General features: G+C 38.9%; 1 protein-coding gene across 6 annotated transcripts in view; it reads right to left on the bottom strand.

The window, feature by feature from the left end:
• Positions 1 to 16,939, bottom strand: part of CDKN3 (cyclin dependent kinase inhibitor 3) — a 34,993-nt gene extending 18,054 nt beyond the window's left edge. Inside the window, exons 1-6 of one of the 6 annotated variants that reach the window (XM_056810963.1) lie at positions 16,685 to 16,939; positions 15,768 to 15,850; positions 12,257 to 12,312; positions 7,781 to 7,825; positions 5,019 to 5,241; positions 1,757 to 1,788 (exon numbers count right to left, since the gene is read on the bottom strand). In XM_056810963.1, the coding sequence (XP_056666941.1) occupies positions 1,757 to 1,788; positions 5,019 to 5,241; positions 7,781 to 7,825; positions 12,257 to 12,312; positions 15,768 to 15,850; positions 16,685 to 16,693 (448 nt within the window). In that variant the 5' untranslated portion in view covers positions 16,694 to 16,939. Of the gene's footprint in view, positions 1 to 1,756; positions 1,789 to 5,018; positions 5,242 to 6,626; positions 6,828 to 7,780; positions 7,826 to 12,256; positions 12,313 to 15,767; positions 15,851 to 16,356; positions 16,507 to 16,544 lie in introns of those variants that run through there. The other 5 variants (XM_007473133.3, XM_007473131.3, XM_007473134.3 and 2 more) reach the window with 5 other exon arrangements.
• Positions 16,940 to 17,154: the final 215 nt, after the last annotated feature.

The following is a 17,154-nucleotide window of genomic DNA, read 5'->3' as shown; positions in this document are numbered from 1 at the left end:
GTCTCTACATTGGCTTCATAGACCTGAAAAAGGCATTCGACACAGTGAACAGAGATGCATTGTGGGTGATCCTTAGCAAGCTCGGTTGCCCAGCAAAATTCGTCAAACTGATCCAGCTCTTTCATGTCGACATGACAGGGGAAGTCCTATCTGGTGGAAAGACTTCCGATCGCTTCAACATCTCCAATGGTGTGAAACAAGGCTGTGTCCTCGCTCCAGTACTATTCAACCTATACTTCACCCAAGTATTATGACATGCTGTGATGGATCTAGACCTGGGCATCTACATCAAATACCGACTGGATGGTTCACTATTCGACCTTCGCCACCTGAGTGCAAAAACAAAGACAACAGAGAGACTCATCCTGGAAGCTCTCTTCGCAGATGACTGTGCTCTCATGGTCCACCAAGAAAATCATCTCCAAATCATTGTGGACAGGTTCTCTACCCCAACAAAACTGTTTGGCCTGACTATCAGCCTCAGCAAAACAGAGGTGCTGTTCCAACCTGCACCAGGGAGGCCAACTAACCAGCCGTGCATTACAATCGGCGGCACGCAGCTTTTCAAAGTCAACACTTTCAAGTACCTAGGCAGCACCATTGCCAACGATGGGTCCCTAGACCATGAGATTAATGCCAGGATCCAAAAGGCCAGCCAGGCACTCGGGCGGCTGCACTGCAAAGTCCTCCAACACAGAGGTGTAAGCACTGCAACGAAGCTCAAAGTGTATAACGCAGTAATCCTCAGCTCGCTCCTGTACGGTTGTGAGACATGGACACTGTACCAGAAGCACATGAAACAGCTGGAGCAATTCCACCAACACTCTCTCCGGTAAATCATGAGGATCCGATGGCAGGACCGTATCACCAACCAGGAAGTCCTCGACAGAGCCAACTCCACCAGCATCGAAGTCATGGTCCTCAAAACCCAGCTACGATGGTCTGGACACGTCATCCGCATGGACCCACAGCAAATACCAAGACAGGTATTCTATGGTGAACTGTCAGCTGGACTCGGGAAACAAGGTCGACCAAAGAAAAGATTCAAGGATCAGCTAAAGTCCAACTTGAAGTGGGCTGGCATTACACCAAAGCAACTAGAACTTGCTGCCTCTGACAGAAGCAGCTGGCAAACCCACATTAACCATGCAGCCGCCACCTTTGAAGATGAGCGACATCGACGTCTTGCCGCTGCGCGTGAACGCCGACACCAGGCCACAACCACACCTCCCATAACAACTGGCATCCCATGCCCCATGTGCCACAAACTTTGCGCCTCAGCCTTTGGACTTCAAAGCCACATGAGGGTACATCAATAGATGATAATGCACAAAGACAATTGTCATTCTCGGTAACCAAGAGACTACCACTACAATGGTTCGCCACCCACCTGTGATTTAGTAGTTAAATGCTGTCTTGCACAGGGCCATGCTAATAAAGATAGAATTCATACCAGTTCGTCGTGACTTCAAGCGTATCACTATTCAGCATCCAAACTCCTCTGTGTGAACATTTATGTGTATATAAGGATATAGTAGCATATAGTGCAAATGTGGAGGTATGTGTGTGGGTTTTTATGGAATATTTCATGCTTTTTGAGTATTAACAAATTCAGGACTTGAATATGTCCTTTGAAACTTAAAACTGTTTTGGCTTAATTTTACTGTACTACCAAATATAGTTTAGAAACAGTCATTTGGCTACTTTATTTAATATAAACAACTATTTACTTTAGACAGAGAAAATTTTTCCTTACCAAGACAAGATCGCCCAAGTCCTCCATAACAACTGAAAAGGAAATAAAATTTAGGGGTTTATACAGGTTGTGGGTGATCTTTAGTTGTACCAAAATAAAGACAGATCTGGAAGGGTGGGGAGGGGAGGTTGTGTGTGTTGTTTTTGAAAAAATATTTGTTGATAATGGTAAACACTTTAATTATCTGCATATACAATTTCAGCGCTAAAAAGAAACTTAGTGATAATCTAAACCATTCTTTTCATAAATCCCAGAGTCATTAAGTGTTTTGCCTAAAGTTTTTCTGCTGACAGTCCCAGATCTTTTCATTTCTAATCTAGCCCTTTCCATCATAAGTTATTTCCAAGAGGGAAAAATACAGAACTTCTACCTCTAGAGGGCAAAGGACAGTTTTATTTTTATTAGCTTTCTAAAAGTCTACCTCCTAAGAATGAAACACATTTCTAAATTTTGTATAATAGGCAAGCAGTACATTTCAGTAACTTTTTTGATACTGAACTTGGAATAGCTCATATGCTCTGACAATGTTAGCTAAGGATGAACATTATAGAAAAACATGTTTTAATAGTTTAAAAGCACACCAGAATGTTAGTTCAACTTCTTTAAGTAGAAATATTTAATGGTGTGCGTCAAAAGAAGCAACGTGTAATAAAAATAACACTGGACCTGGTGTCAAGAAAGAATCTAGAAGCAAATGTAGCTTGATGCTTACTAGCTCTCTAACTATAGGCAAATCAGTGGACAGTTCTGAGCCTCAGTTTCTCTGCAAAATGGGGGATGATACCCTTAGTATCACAGGATTGTGAGAATCAAATGGGATATGTATGTAGAGTACTACATTATCATTAACACAAATTACATGTATTCTAGTGATAGCAGTAGATGACAGATGGTCTGGGGCAGAGGAAAAAGCTGCCCTTGAATTTGATTTTTTAAACAAGTCTCTTCTTTTCTTTTGTTAGTAATATGCCACTTCCTCATGAAAGTAGAATGAAGGCTGTACACTTATTTTGCAGAATTTTTTTATTTATCTTTGTGAGGCCATCTAATACTAAATCATCACTTATTAACACTTAGAGGTCAATTGCAATTGGTAACTATTGAGACATAAGACTATCCAGCTAAATGATTTTGTATCCTGTGCCTAGAACATGGTAGGTGTTTAATAAATGCCTGGTGACTTACTGAATAATAGAAAAATTAGAGATGGATGAGACCTTAGAGATAAAGCCCCACCTTCCTTCTCATTTTGTAGATTAACAAATAGGCCCAAACCCATTGACAAACATGCTCAAGGATATACAGCTAATTCATGTTGCACTAGACTAGAACAAATTCTGACTCCCAATGCAGTACCTTTTCAGGTAGCAATGGGCCCTAGAGATAGGATCAACATATAACTTGCCACTATGCTGTCATGGGTTATAGGGCTACTCTGCAGTTTATTTCTTGTTATGGTGAAAGAGGCAAGACAGAAAGCTAAGGATGTATCATCTGTTAGTCAAATGAAAATTCCATTTGGAATGTTACCAGGAAAAGCAGTTGGAGCCAAGCCAACTGCTGAACTGGGCTGAGAGGCTTTTGGGCTGATGGTGGTGACTAAAGCTGAAGGCTTTTTGCTGGCTGGCTGAGGTGAAAGAAGAAGCTAGTTGTATTCTCTGGGACTTGAGTTAATCAAGTTGGAGGTGACCTGGCTGATTAGAAGGCAGAAGAAAGAAGGACAGTGGTCCTTATATATCCCTCTGACTGACTCTAGTTCATGCTTGTGACAGAATTGTCATTTCCCTCAATATCTTCCTAACCCTCATTGTATATAATAGGGAAACCTACCCCTCTTACCTTATCCTCCATTCTTGTCCTGTCTTCCCCAAATAAACCCCTTGCTTAACAAAGAAGATTAAGAACTATTTCATTGAAACTTCACAGTTCACACTGAGTGACTGAAGAAGGGGAGAGGGGAAGCTGAAAGGCTTCTGAAGAGGGGAGAAGGGAGATTAGAAGGGGGAGGAAGGGAGGCATAAAGGGAGGAGGGTAGGCAAAATTTGATCCATTAGTCATCTAGTATCAATCAAATATACCCCCTCAAAATAGTATCTATTACATTGTGGCATAATAATGCTATTAATAATTTCTGATATGGGCAGCACTCAACTTCTGTTCCATTACAACTTCTTATTACTATAAGATTAACTCCCACCAGTGCTTCTGCTGCCCACTATCTTTGCTGATATCCCCTCTCTCTCCCCTCCTTTGCCTTTTGTCCCCTTATTTCTTTCCCTGTTCCAGCTCAAATCTTCCTTGTCTTTTATGGCAGCAACTTGACCTGAATAGCCATAGCAAGTCAATGAGAGCATTTCTTTTCCTTATGGGTTGGTGAAACAATCACATCATGTCATGTATAGCTTTTTTCCTACTACTGACATCACTGATTACTTGGGTGTTATTCTGTTGATGTCAGTGATGTTTATATTATTTTTACTTTCTAACATTTTAGAATGTAAAATGTGACACTGGAAGGAGTTCAGCTAGAGAAATGAGATGTTACTGTATAAAAGATATTCTTTGCCATATTCTTAATTTTCATTAAAGATCAAAAGCAGAGGGAAGCACTGAAGAAAAGGCAAGCAAATTCTAGAGTTTTCCTAAATCTACCCATTTCCCTTAGTCTTGGAAAACTTGAGCTGTAACCTTGTACAGGTTATGTCACTCCTCCTTTTCTCCAATATCAAATACAAACTTCTGTTTGGCATTCAAAGCCTCCCTTCCCACCCTAACCTCCTCCCCTTTTCCAGTCTCTTACACCATATGCTCTGCCCCCTCCCTTTTTCCCCTCAATCTAATGACATGGGACTCATCCATCTGTCACCTCTGGGCATGGACATTTTTCCTCTATCACCCATGCCTAAAATACTCTCCCCTCCTTAATTCCACCTACTAACTAAGCTGGTTTCCTTCATGTCTCAAGTGCTAGCTAAAAGTTCACCTAATACAGGGACCATTCATTCCTAACCTCTCAATTCTAGTGACATCCCTTTGTTGTTTATTTCCTATTAATCCTGTATATTGCCTATTTGTATATAGTGGTTTGAATGGCTCTCCTTCATTAGATTACAAACTCCTTGAGAACACTTTCTTTGTATCCCTAGCACTTAATAGTGGCGGTCACAGTAGACACTTAAGAAATGCTTATTGGCTGACCTATGAGAAATCTATTTTGACTATAGCTATTTATAGAAATAATATGAAGAAAAGTAGAACATACTGTATTAAGGTTTTCCGGTTATTTTCAAGACAGATTGCAAGCTCCTGTAAGATTCCACAGCATCTGTCTATGTCAGGTGTATCTCCATCTGGGATGGGATGGTGGTGAATGATGATTCCATGCTGCTGATAAAAGTCTAAGAGGTTTGGTACTCGGTATTTTGATAGTTCTCCTCTGGTACAGAACACAAATATATCTTGTATACCATAGTTCTTTAGTTCCTCTGCCAGTAAACCAAAAACATAAATATTAAAAGTTAAACATAGGGAAGAGGGGCAAGACAACTTCAAATGATTAAAAATAGGAAAGAAACATGATGATTCTAAAGGAAAAAGTCTAGTGCAAGAACCTAGGTTAATCTAAAGCACTGAATATATAGCATGTTCTAAAACACAAATTGAAAACATGAGGCCAAATTTTTTTATGTTCATAAACATCTATTATGTGCAAACAGATATATTACATCCAAGAGTCATTCATGTCAGAGCCTTGGTGTCTTGATTGTTCATTTACCGCACAAATTCAGTCAGTCACCAATGCTTGTCATTTTATCTCCACATCTTTTGAATACACTCTCTCTACTCACAGCTACCATCCTAATTAAAGATCTAAACACTTCTGGCCTGTATTATTGTAATACCTTTTTTAAAAAAACACCCTTTTGTCTTAGAATCAATACTGTATTTTGGTTCCAAGGCAGAAGAATGGTAAGAGCTAGGCAATGAGGGGTAAGTGACTTGCCCAGGGTTACACAATTAGGAAGTATCTGAGTCCAGATTTGAACCCCAAACCTCCCATCTCTAGGCCTGGAGCTCTATCCACTGACCCACCTAGTTGCCTCCATGTAAGAGCTTTCTAACTGATGTCCCCGCCTTGTCTTGTTCCTCTCTCTCCAAGCCATTTTCCACATAGCTGCCAAAGGAATTTTGCAAAAGGGCAGCAGGAAGTTTTTACCTTCCCTATTATTTCATCAAAACCAATGGCCCCTGATCTACATGCCAAATCTGGTGGTCTTTTCTCTATCCTCATCCTCTTGATCTTTCTGCAATATTTGACACTACTCTCTCCTGGCTCTACTCATATCTGATTGATCCCTCTCAAGACACCTTTGACAACACCCTATGGGTATCCTTAGGCCCTTTTCCCTTTTCTTTCTATACAGGTTCATTATATAGTGTTTTAAGGTTTGTTTTAAGGATTGCAAGGTGCTTTATGAATATTATCTCATTTTATCCTCACAAAAACCCTGGGAAATAGGTTCTCATTATCCCCATTTAATAGATGAGGAAACTAAGGGAAACATGTTAAGTGACTTGCTTAAAGTAACACAGCTAGTAAGTATGTAAAGTTGTATTTTAACTTGGGACTTCCTAACTTCAGGTTCAGTGCTACTCACTGTACCAACTAACTTGCCATATGCCATTTCTAAGCAAATAATTCCAGGATATATATTTTAAAGCCCTAGACTCTCCTTACCTAAAGTTCTGTAACACCAAACTGCCTTTTGAATATCTTGACTAATGTGTCCCACAGGCATCTCAAACTCAACATAAAGTAGAACTCATTTGATCTTTCCCTCCCTAAACATTCCCCTTTTCCAAACTTAACTTTTACTGTCAAGGCCATCAATTTCCAAATCTGCAGCTTCAATGTCATTCTCTTTCATTCTTACTCATCCCAAGATATTTATTGCCAAATCTTGTCATTTTTACTTTACAACAGATCTGACCCACGTGATGTTCCTCTACTCAATAAACTTCAGTAACTCAGATATAAAGTCTTTTGTTTAGTAGTAGAAGCTACCAAAGTGATGACCCCTTTCAATTTTTCTTTGTCCTTTTTCCCTCCACACATTCCAGTTAAACGGAATGCTGTTCTTTGAATCTATATAGCATTCCATCTCCTGTCTCCATACTCTCTCATTGGCTAGCTTTTTTTTTTTTTAATTTTAAACATTATTTTATTTGGTCATTTCCAAACATTATTCACTGGAAACAAAGATCATTTTCTTTTCCTCCCTGTCCCCCCTCCCACCACCTGGCTAGCTTTCTTTAAGAAAGAATTCAAATCATGTCTTCTGCAGGCCTTTCCTGGTCACCCTTAGATGCTCGAGTTTTCCCTTCTGAGATTACCTTCCATCTACTCCTTAAATATCTTGTATATACATACTTATACATTGTTTCCATCATTAGAATGTGGATTTACTGAGAAAAGGAATTGTTTACCTTTCTGTGTACCCTCAGTAACTAATACAACATCTGGCATACAGTTAAGTGCTTAATAAATGCTGGTTTCCCAGATGGCCACCTCTCTGACTCAGAGATATCTTTTGTTTTGAATTTCGTGCTTTAATTCTGCTACTATGTCTATGAAAAATAGTACTCATGTTCAAAAACATGGAGTACAGTTTTTTTTATTATTCTATTTTGGTATATTTTATCATGAAGAGTGGTTTTATATAATGTTAATTTTTTTTAAGTGCTACATCAAAGAAAAAGAATTATGCTTGGATATGGGCACATTGTTAAATCTTTGGTGTGTTTTTAATTTCTACAGCTTTGATACTTCCTTCCCTATATGACAACTGTTTGATTCCTCATAAAAATATGAACAGCTATTGATTAGAAAATTGCTGTAAGGTATTCTTATTTCTGCAAAGAAAAGAGACAACACTATAACATAAATTTTTCTTCTTCAAAAATATTTATATATGAAAATATATTCTGCATATGGAATGGAATAGTTTTTCAAATAACACTTACCCATGTCCTTTTGAAGATTTCTCCTAACATCTTTAAATTTACAACCTATGGTATTAAGGAGGCAAATGGAGAAAAGTGAATTGCAGTGATCATGGATAGTCTTGATTTAAAAATACACTTAAATCTTAATTATTTCCTTTTGTTCATTTTAAAAGATCTTTTTATATGTAAAAAGTTAAAAAAGAAAAAGTTAAAAAAGAAACAATGCCTAAAGGATTACTTTTATGTTACATTACTTTGGGCTTAAAATTTCTCAAAAATAATGTAAGGCATCTGGGAGTAGAATAATAAGAACAACTTCAGAGGGTAGAGTTCAAAATGGATAAAATGGGATCAGGTTATTATGGATTAATGGAAGACATGGGACAATTTGGGACAAGGTTAAGGTAATTCCACCATAATTTATATAATGCTTTCAAGCTTATGAAACAGTATAAGATCCTCATAACAATCCTGTGAAGTGTAGGAAATGCAAAGCTCAGAGAGAATGAGCTTAAGTAATTTTCCAGACTGAAGTAGAAAAGCAGGGGGAAAGTAAATGTTATCAAGGATTAGGGAATTTGCTTAGGGAAGCTTGGACAGAGTCTTAGGGGAGAAGAAAGTTTAGGATGGTAATGAGGACAATCAATATCTTCTGTGAGTACAGGTTGAGTAATGAATCTGAGCCAGAGCACTCAGTGGTTGGGTCACTTGCCTCCAAACTGAGAGCCCCAGAACCTTGATGGGCTATGGCAGTGATGGTGAACCTATGCCATGGGTGCCAAATATGGCAGAGAGAACACTCTGTGGGCTCCCCTCCCTCTCTCCATTGTGCCTGATGATATTTTTCTCACACACACTGCCCCTCTGCCAAGAATACACAGCAGGTAAGGTGGGCAGCTCACAGGTGGCAGAGCTGAAGGAAGAGAGAAAGAGGGCTCGGGCCACTCCCCTCCCCCTCTCTACACCTACACTTGCTGGGGACATTCCTCACTTCACCCAACTCTCTGCCCAGCAACGGGTATGGTATAATCCCCAAAGCTAACCAAATGAGGTTGGGAAAATTGGGTTGCATTGCATCCTCCTTTGTGATATCCAATCTCAGAATCTGTCTACAACACACTTGATTCCACCTCCCTCTTCCCCTATTTTGCAAATTACCTCACTTCACTCCTAACCTCTCCTTCTACTTTGACCTGAGTACCTGAAGCACTGGAAAATTCTCCCTTCACCCTAGTATCTTCACATTCCAAACCATTTTCCATTCAGTTCACACAATTACTTTCTAAGGCACAAGTCAAACTAGTGACTCTTACTTTCATAAAATCTTGTTTGATTATCTGGCCCCTTCTTATCTTTCCAGCCTTTTACACCTTACTCCCTTTCTTGTACTCTATAATCCAGCAATGTTGGCCTCCTTGCTGCTGTTCCTCAAATGTGACATTCTATATCCTAACCTTTTCACTAGCTGCTCCCCTTAACTAGAAGGTTCTTCACCTCCAAATACTGGTTTTCCTGGTTCCCATTAAGACCCTGAGGGGAACCATGAAAAGTCTTTTTTAGGAGAGATCTGAGTCTTTTCTCAATGCTAATGCCATTCCCCTGAGATTACCTCCATTTTTCCCAGTGTAGATGAATTGTACATTGCTATTTGCATATTGTCTTTCCCAATAAGATGTGAACTCTCAGAGTTCACGGAGACTGTTTTTATTTCATCTTTCTATCTTCAGGGCTTAGCATAGTCACAAAATAAGCACTAAATAAATGCTTGTTGTTGTTGTTAAACCAGAATTATCCAAGATAATAAAACTTATTCAGTCACAACTGCTTTCACCAAAAATACCATTATTAATATTTCAGAGAAAGCAAAAAAATTTTGGACCAATATTTTTAAAATATTGTTATTTGATCTTTGTCATCCTTCTAAAATATCTATTTTTGTGTTTTGTAAGCTATTAATATATTACTATTGTACAAGAATATTATGATTTATAAATAAAATCACATATTTGGCATTCATGCTCAAAAAGATTTTCTTGATAGAACTATGTGCTCACAAGTTTGAAGACCAGGTTCTAGATAAAGGGAAAGAGGAATAAATGATTTATGACCAAAGGGAGTGGGTAGCTGGGTATCCAAGTGGATTGAGAGCCAGGCCTTGCCTAGAAATGGGAGGTCCTAGATTCAATTCTGGCCTCAGATATTTCCTAGCTGTGTGACCCTTGGCAAGTCACTTAACCACCATTGCCTAGCCCTTATCACTCTTCTACCTTGAAACCAATACACAGTATTGATTTTAAGACCGAAGGTAAGGGTTATAAAAAAAAATTTTGGAGGGGCAGCTGGGTGGCTCAGTGGATTGAGAGCCAGGCCTAGAGATGGGAGGTCCTAGGTTCAAATCTGGCCTCAGACACTTCCCAGCTGTGTGAACCTGGGCAAGTCACTTGACCCCTATTGCCTAGCCCTTACCACTCTTCTGCCTTAGAGCCAATATACAGTATTGACTCCAAGATGGAAGGTAAGGGTTTAAAAAAAAAATTTTTTTTTTAAGACCAAAGGGAATCAAAAAAACAAGTAGGGAAAAGGCAAAATTGGGGCTGTAAGAGACCCAGAAAGTAATGAGCATAGGTTTCTGAGCTCAAAGGAACCTTTAAAAATCATCTAGTCCAACCTCTTCATTTAACATAAATAAACTAAAAGCCCTAAGAGGTTGTGACTTAACTAAAGTTACATAAGTATAAAGTAACAGATTAAGGATTCAAATCCAAATCTTCTCTTACTCCAAAATCCAGAGTTCTAAATATTATACCAAAGGAGGCGGTGATAGAAGAGGTGTAGATAGCTCAGAGGGAACCAGTAGAAGGGAAAAGACTTATGTTTTGGTTTCTAGTTGAATTATTTATATGACATAATTCTATCTGAAATGATGTTGCCCTTTACAATGCTTATAAAGTTTTTAAAATTACAATTCTTTATAACCCAAAGAGATAAAAAAAACTGGACAAGATTCTGTTTGTACAAAAATATTTATAGCTTTGCTTTTTGTGGTAGTAAAAAAATTGGAAAATGAGGGGATGTCCCTCAATTGGGAAATGGCTGAACAAATTGTGGTATATTATGGTGATGGAATACTATTGTGCTATAAGAAATGATGAATTGATGGATTTCTATTAAGAACTGGGAAGACCTACATGAACTTTGATGTAGAATGAGATAAGTAGAACATGGAGAACACGGTATATTGAAACTGAAACATTGTGGGATGATCAAAGGTGACTTTGCTATTAATAGCAATGCAGTGATCCAGGTCAATTCTGTGGGACTTATGAGAAAGAACGCTATCCATATCTAGAGAAAGAACTGTGGGAGTAGAAATCCAGAAGAAAACATGTGATTTATCACTTGTTTATATGAGTTTGTGATTTGGAGTTTTGGTTTTAAAGGATTGCTCTTTTACAAAAATGAATAATATGGAATAATATGGAGTGATAATATATATGTATATGACCCAGTGGAATTGCTTGTCAACGCTGGAAGAAAGGAAGGATGAGGGGAGGGGGAAAACATGAATCACATAACCATGGAAAATGTTTAAAAATTTTAAAATGAAGTTTTCCAAAATAAAAAATAAAAAAATAACAATTCTTTTAATTCCATGTAGCTTCAATTTTTTTTTTAAATTCATAAATGAAGATTTTTAAACATTTTTTCAGGGCTGAAGTGGTCTAATACAACCCATAAAATTTTGAGAGCTCTCTAATAATCCTTATAAAAGACAATTTCTACAAACTTTGTCAAAATTTCTCCACTCTACCATAAACTCTTTGAGAACAGGGCAAATGTAACTCCATATTCTTAAAAAATAAGCAGTACAAATGGCTGCTGAGGGCCTTTATCCTACCCTGAAAAGAACATCAGCTTCATATTCTTATGTCGTTTTTGTCACATGTGTAGCTCTGACTCAGTCAAAACCACATCTTCTGGCCTTTTAGATTTTTTTTAAACCCTTACCTTCCATCTTGGAGTCAATACTGTGTATTGGCTCCAAGGCAGAAGAGTGGTATGGGCTAGGCAATTAGGCAATAGGGGTCAAGTGACTTGCCCAGGTTCACACAGCTGCGAAGTGTCTGAGGCCAGATTTGAACCTAGGACCTCCCATTTCTAGGCCTGGCTCTCAATCTACTGAGCCACCCAGCTGCCCCACCTTTTAGATTTTTTGACATTTGCAACAATTCCAGGACTTTATAGAGGACAAGGAAACCAGCTTTAACTTTTGAGTGGAAGGGTGTGAGGGGTACATGTATTCTGTTTCTCATTATCCTCCATCACTGGAGTACCTCAAACTAAACATATGTCTAGCTCTCTGCATCATAGCAAAGCTTCCAATATATAAAATTCCTCCAGCATCTGGTACGGTGAATAATCAATAAGGATAAACTTATAATGGAGAATTGCTTTAATGGTATCAATAAAAATCTTAACTGCAGTGGTACTCACCTGGAAGAGAACATAAACCTAGAAACTGAGAACAATTCACAAGGGATAAGGGTAGCCTAAAAAGAAATTAAAAATGTTGGCTGTTAGACACTTAAATTTTAAGCTTATATTTTAGAGCATCTAGAAAATAATATAAATAATCTATGTGTTAATTTTATCCAAAGTCTAGAGTGATTAAGCACCTTATACTTTTTTAAGACACTTTTTAAAGAAGTAAAAATTAGTCTTAATGATTTTAATAATTCATACTATTTATAGCTAGCATAAAAAAATTTAAAGGTACAGCAAGCAAATATCAATTTACTTATTTTTAACACCTGAAAATTCTTCTCTCCTTGATGTGTGGCAGGTAGGAATGTAGTTCTCATTAGCAACTAATGCAGACTGTCTGCAGAAATCTCTTCTTAGCTTCTCCTGGGTTTTGGGGGATATTTTGTTTTTATAGCTATCTTAGGAGCTGAAGTGGAGTTTGTCAGGATCTTTGAAGATGCTATTTGAGCTGAAAGTTAATTGCTTCTTGATAGTAAGTCAAAAGATCATCAATTCTTTATACTTCTTTGTTTACAATGTAAAAAGCATACCACTCAGCCATGGCCCTTTCACAAATAAAGTGGGAACTGTGGAAAAGGGATTAAAGAAAACATTTGTTTGACAGGATTGATGTTTGTAGAGAACAGCTGTAATAATATCAAAGCACTATTAGTATAATTTGCATTGTACAGGTTTTAATATAGGATTCCTTCTTCACTATATTTGCTATAATTTGGTTTTTACTTGTAACAATGTTTACAAAGGCTTTACATATACAGTAGGGATCTATGTCATCTCATTGCAAATAGCTCATAAGCAGAGCCAAGATAAGGCATTTATGCTCCCTAAGCCTGGTTTGAAAATTGATCAAAAAGCATTTTTTAAGCACCTGCTCTGCATCAGGCATTGTTAGGCTCTGGGGAGTGGAGGTAGTAGATTTTAAGCCTGGGGTATAGCCAGTATAAAGACACAGAGATAGAAGTGTTGTCTGAAAAACTAGAGAGAAAGCTAGTTTGGTTAGACCGTAGAGTGAAAGAAATATCCAGTGAGTCTGAAAAGACAGATTCGGGATGGTTGGTGGCTCAGTGGATTGAGAGCCAGGCCTAGAGATGGGAGGTTCTAGGTTCAAATCTGATCCTGAGCAAGTCACTTAACCCACTCATTGCCGAGGCCTTACTGCTCTTCTGCCAATACACAGTAGTGATTCCAAGACAGAAGGTAAGGGTTTTGGGGGGGGGGGGGGGGGGGAAGGCTAAACAGAGTAGTTTTATATTTTAAACCCTACAGACAACAGGGAACCCCTGAAGTTGATAGAGTAGGAAAGTGACAGAGTCAGATTTGGGCTTAAGAAAAATTCTTTTGACAGAAATTTATAGGATGGACTGGAGAGGGGAAAATATCTTAGATATGGCATCCAATTAGGAGGCAACGAGAAGGCCTGAAAGAAAGTGAATACTTCATGAGTAGAAGGAAGAGATTGGGTGTAAGGGAGTGAGAAGTCTAGGATAATGCCAAGGTTTTGAACCTGGAAGACGGGAAGAATATTTGTGACCTCTACAAAAATATAAAGTTTATAAGGGGTGAATTTGGGAAGAAAATAATGACTCATCTACAAAGATAATTAAATCTAGGGGAGCTGACGAGAGGATGTAGAGAGCAAAGAGGGCCTAGAATCAAACAATGGTGATACATACATATACACTTACACACACACACACACACACACACACACACACACACACACACACACACACACTACCAGAGAAGGTGCAAAGGAGACTAAGAAAGAGCTTTCAAACAAATAGGAGAACCAGGAGAGAATGATATGAAAAAAGAAAGTATTCAGGATAAAAAAAGGATTGTCAACAAGTGTTAGGTATAGCAAAAAAGTCAAGAGTTAGGACTGAAAAAAAAAAGACCATAAAATTTGGCAATCAAGAGATCACTGGAAACTTTGGAAAGATCAATTACAATGGAATTATAAGGTAAGAAGTTAGGTTGCAAAATGCTGAGGAGTAAGACACGAGGAAATGGAAGTAGTAAGTACAGATAGCCTTTTCAAAAAGGTTAGCTAATATGAAAGGAGAAGTTATAGGATGATAGCATGAGTATAGTGAAGGTTTTTTAAGGATGGGGGAGTCTTGGGTATGCTTGAACCTATTGAAATTTGGAGAAAGAAGGGCTAACAGAGGCTGCAATATTAGAGAAAGGAATGGACTCAAATATATGTATAGGCCTTGGCAAGAAGGGTACCTACTTTGTGAGATACTAGGAAAAAAAGAGTATTGGGGTTGGTGTCAAGTGGTTTTAAAATAAATAGAATAACCAATTATTTCAGTAAAGTAACTGAGTTTTTCAGCTCAAAGAGTAGAAAGAGAAAAAGGTATGGAAGGCATGAAGATGGAAGAAAAGGTACTGTATGGGGGAAATGATGGGGAATCAGAATGAAATAAAAGGCCAGTCTTGCCTCATTGAGGGCTGTTAAAATTAGATAATGTAAATGCATATTCCATAACTTTTAATACACAGTTTGTATGACTATGAGATAGCCTGAAGTTCCATTCAGCAGCCTCCTGTGTGATGTTATCAACTAGAGACTTTACATAAAGGACTTGTCATGGAATAAACAGCAGAGAGCAGAATTTTCTATTGCTCTTTATCCTTGCAAACCATCAGTCTTGATTCTGATTCAGAGTAATACATAGGATATGGATGAATTTGAAGATCTGTAATTTGATGTCAAATATATACTTTTCTCCAAAGCAGAGCCCAATCCCTCTGTCTTTGTAGTTGGTCTTTGAGGTGCTATGGTGTCTCTTCCTCAGACAATAACAACAGACCAATCTTTTGCTGGACTTATGCTTGAATCATTTCTTTCATGGTTTAGGATCTGCCGGAGTTTATTTCAACAGGCATGACTTTGGAAGACCCTGGATTCTATGCCAGCATAAAACAATAGAGTAGATTATAATGATAAATTAGTAAATGTCAAGTTTCTATATTTTAGCTAATGTCCTTTGTGGCTGAAGAATCAAAACATTTGAATACCAAGATGGAGGATGATTATGGTTTTTCTCCTCTTCCTTTTCTACCTTTTTTCTAAATTATAAAATAAAGGGGAAATGAAGGGTTTCTTTTCCCTCATATACAATGCAGACAATCAATTAAAGGCTGAATGTTACCTTATGCTTGAAAAGTGCTGTTGATAATAACAATAGTAATAATATAATTTAGCTAGCATTTTTAAGGATTGCAAAGCTAATAAGTGAGTAACACAAATATTGGATAATTTTTGGATAAAGAAATAAAGAGAGGTTAAATGATTCCTGCTCCACTGTCAGAGGCAGTATTTAAACCAAGTTTTTCCCGACTCCAAATCCCCCATTCTTTCTACTAGATGCTAAGTCACATGTCAAAACCTTAACAAGATCTTAACTTTGTGAAATACAGGTTTTTTCTTTAATCAAGGAAAACAACTTACCAGGATACCTGAAATGGTGTCTGTTCATTTTCAACTGTCTCTTCATCTGATGAGTCAAACTCACTTGTCTGCATTGTACTGGGCTTCAAAGGAAACCAATTATATCAAAGTGTGTGTATAGTGCTTACAAAAAGAACTTCACTTTAGCAAATTTGCTTCCAACTTAAAAATTACTGCTTGGATGTTATTGCTCAGATATCCTTTAAAAGTAACAAACTGTCAAGAAGGCAACAGTGCTCGAGGTAGGTGTTGTGGACATGGGTTTAAGAAATTAGTTGGACACATCTAGGGATGCTGACAGGGCATCATCACAAATACTATGTTAACCCAGCCCTCAAGATGCACAAGGAAACTCGAGCTGCTAGGACCTTTGGCTTTTTTTACTGGCTGCCGAAAAAGTTCAACTCTGCAAATAGTCTCCAGGGTAGGATTTCTCAAAGATAACTAAAGCCTCAAGTGAATCAGATACCCAATACCCAACACAAGAAGTCAAAACCCTGAAAGGGGAAGACCGGAGTGGGGGAGGGGGAGAAAGAGGTTGTTCCCCTCCCGCCCAGCCCTTCAAGCTGCCGCCACCTCTCAAACCCACCTTAGGGAGCCCCGCCCCCCTCCTGGGCTTGGGCCTCTACCCCAGCAACCAGTCTCCTCGTGGAAACCAGAGGATACTCCACGCCGCCCGGACCTGTCTTCGACCCAGCTCCTTATGGGGCGAGCAGACAGTTAGTTAGCTGGGTGTAAAGCTAGACGGGGCGCGGCGGGCCAAAGGCCTTCCCCTACCTGCTCCGAGACCCGGGGGTGAGGGAAAGCGGGGCCTCTATAACTACCAGGGCCTTGGCCCCGAGGAGCAGGGAAGTCAACCAACCATGCCTTTTGGGCTTCGACTCTCCAGATCCCCGCCCCGAGGATGCTAGACTCACCACCTTCATCACCTTCACCACCTCCACAGCAAAGCTGCCAGGAGCCCGACGTCGGGCGCTTCTCTTCTACTCCTTTCCCTCGGAGGGTCCACCTCCTCCCGTTCTCCCTGAGTTGATTGGTATCTTCCTTCTGTGAGGCGGGGAAAGGGCATCTCCAGGCAGCCAATCAGATGCACCTTATTTATTTTTCATGTGAGCCCTCTCACATCAGGTTTCGCAGCCAACTGCTCATTGGTTCCCACTCGTCCTTTGAAAGACGCGCGGGAGGAGTTGCTCCCTGAACGCCAATTGGCTAAGCGTGCAATCCCTTGGACCCTGCAAGAAAATGCTGGTAGAGGGCCAAATTTTGTATTGGGGCATTGAATCTTTTCTTATAGGAGGGTAGTTTTCTTCCCCCCACACTACAAATTGAAAGCAATTTCGTTTGCCTTAAGGCTTTTATCTAACCATGTTAAACCCTCTTCAATAAA

This window comes from Monodelphis domestica, chromosome 1 (assembly GCF_027887165.1).
Source record: "Monodelphis domestica isolate mMonDom1 chromosome 1, mMonDom1.pri, whole genome shotgun sequence".
Taxonomy (NCBI): domain Eukaryota; kingdom Metazoa; phylum Chordata; class Mammalia; order Didelphimorphia; family Didelphidae; genus Monodelphis; species Monodelphis domestica.
Note: the sequence above shows the minus strand (reverse complement) of the source record. Positions and strands in the feature narration are given on the sequence as shown.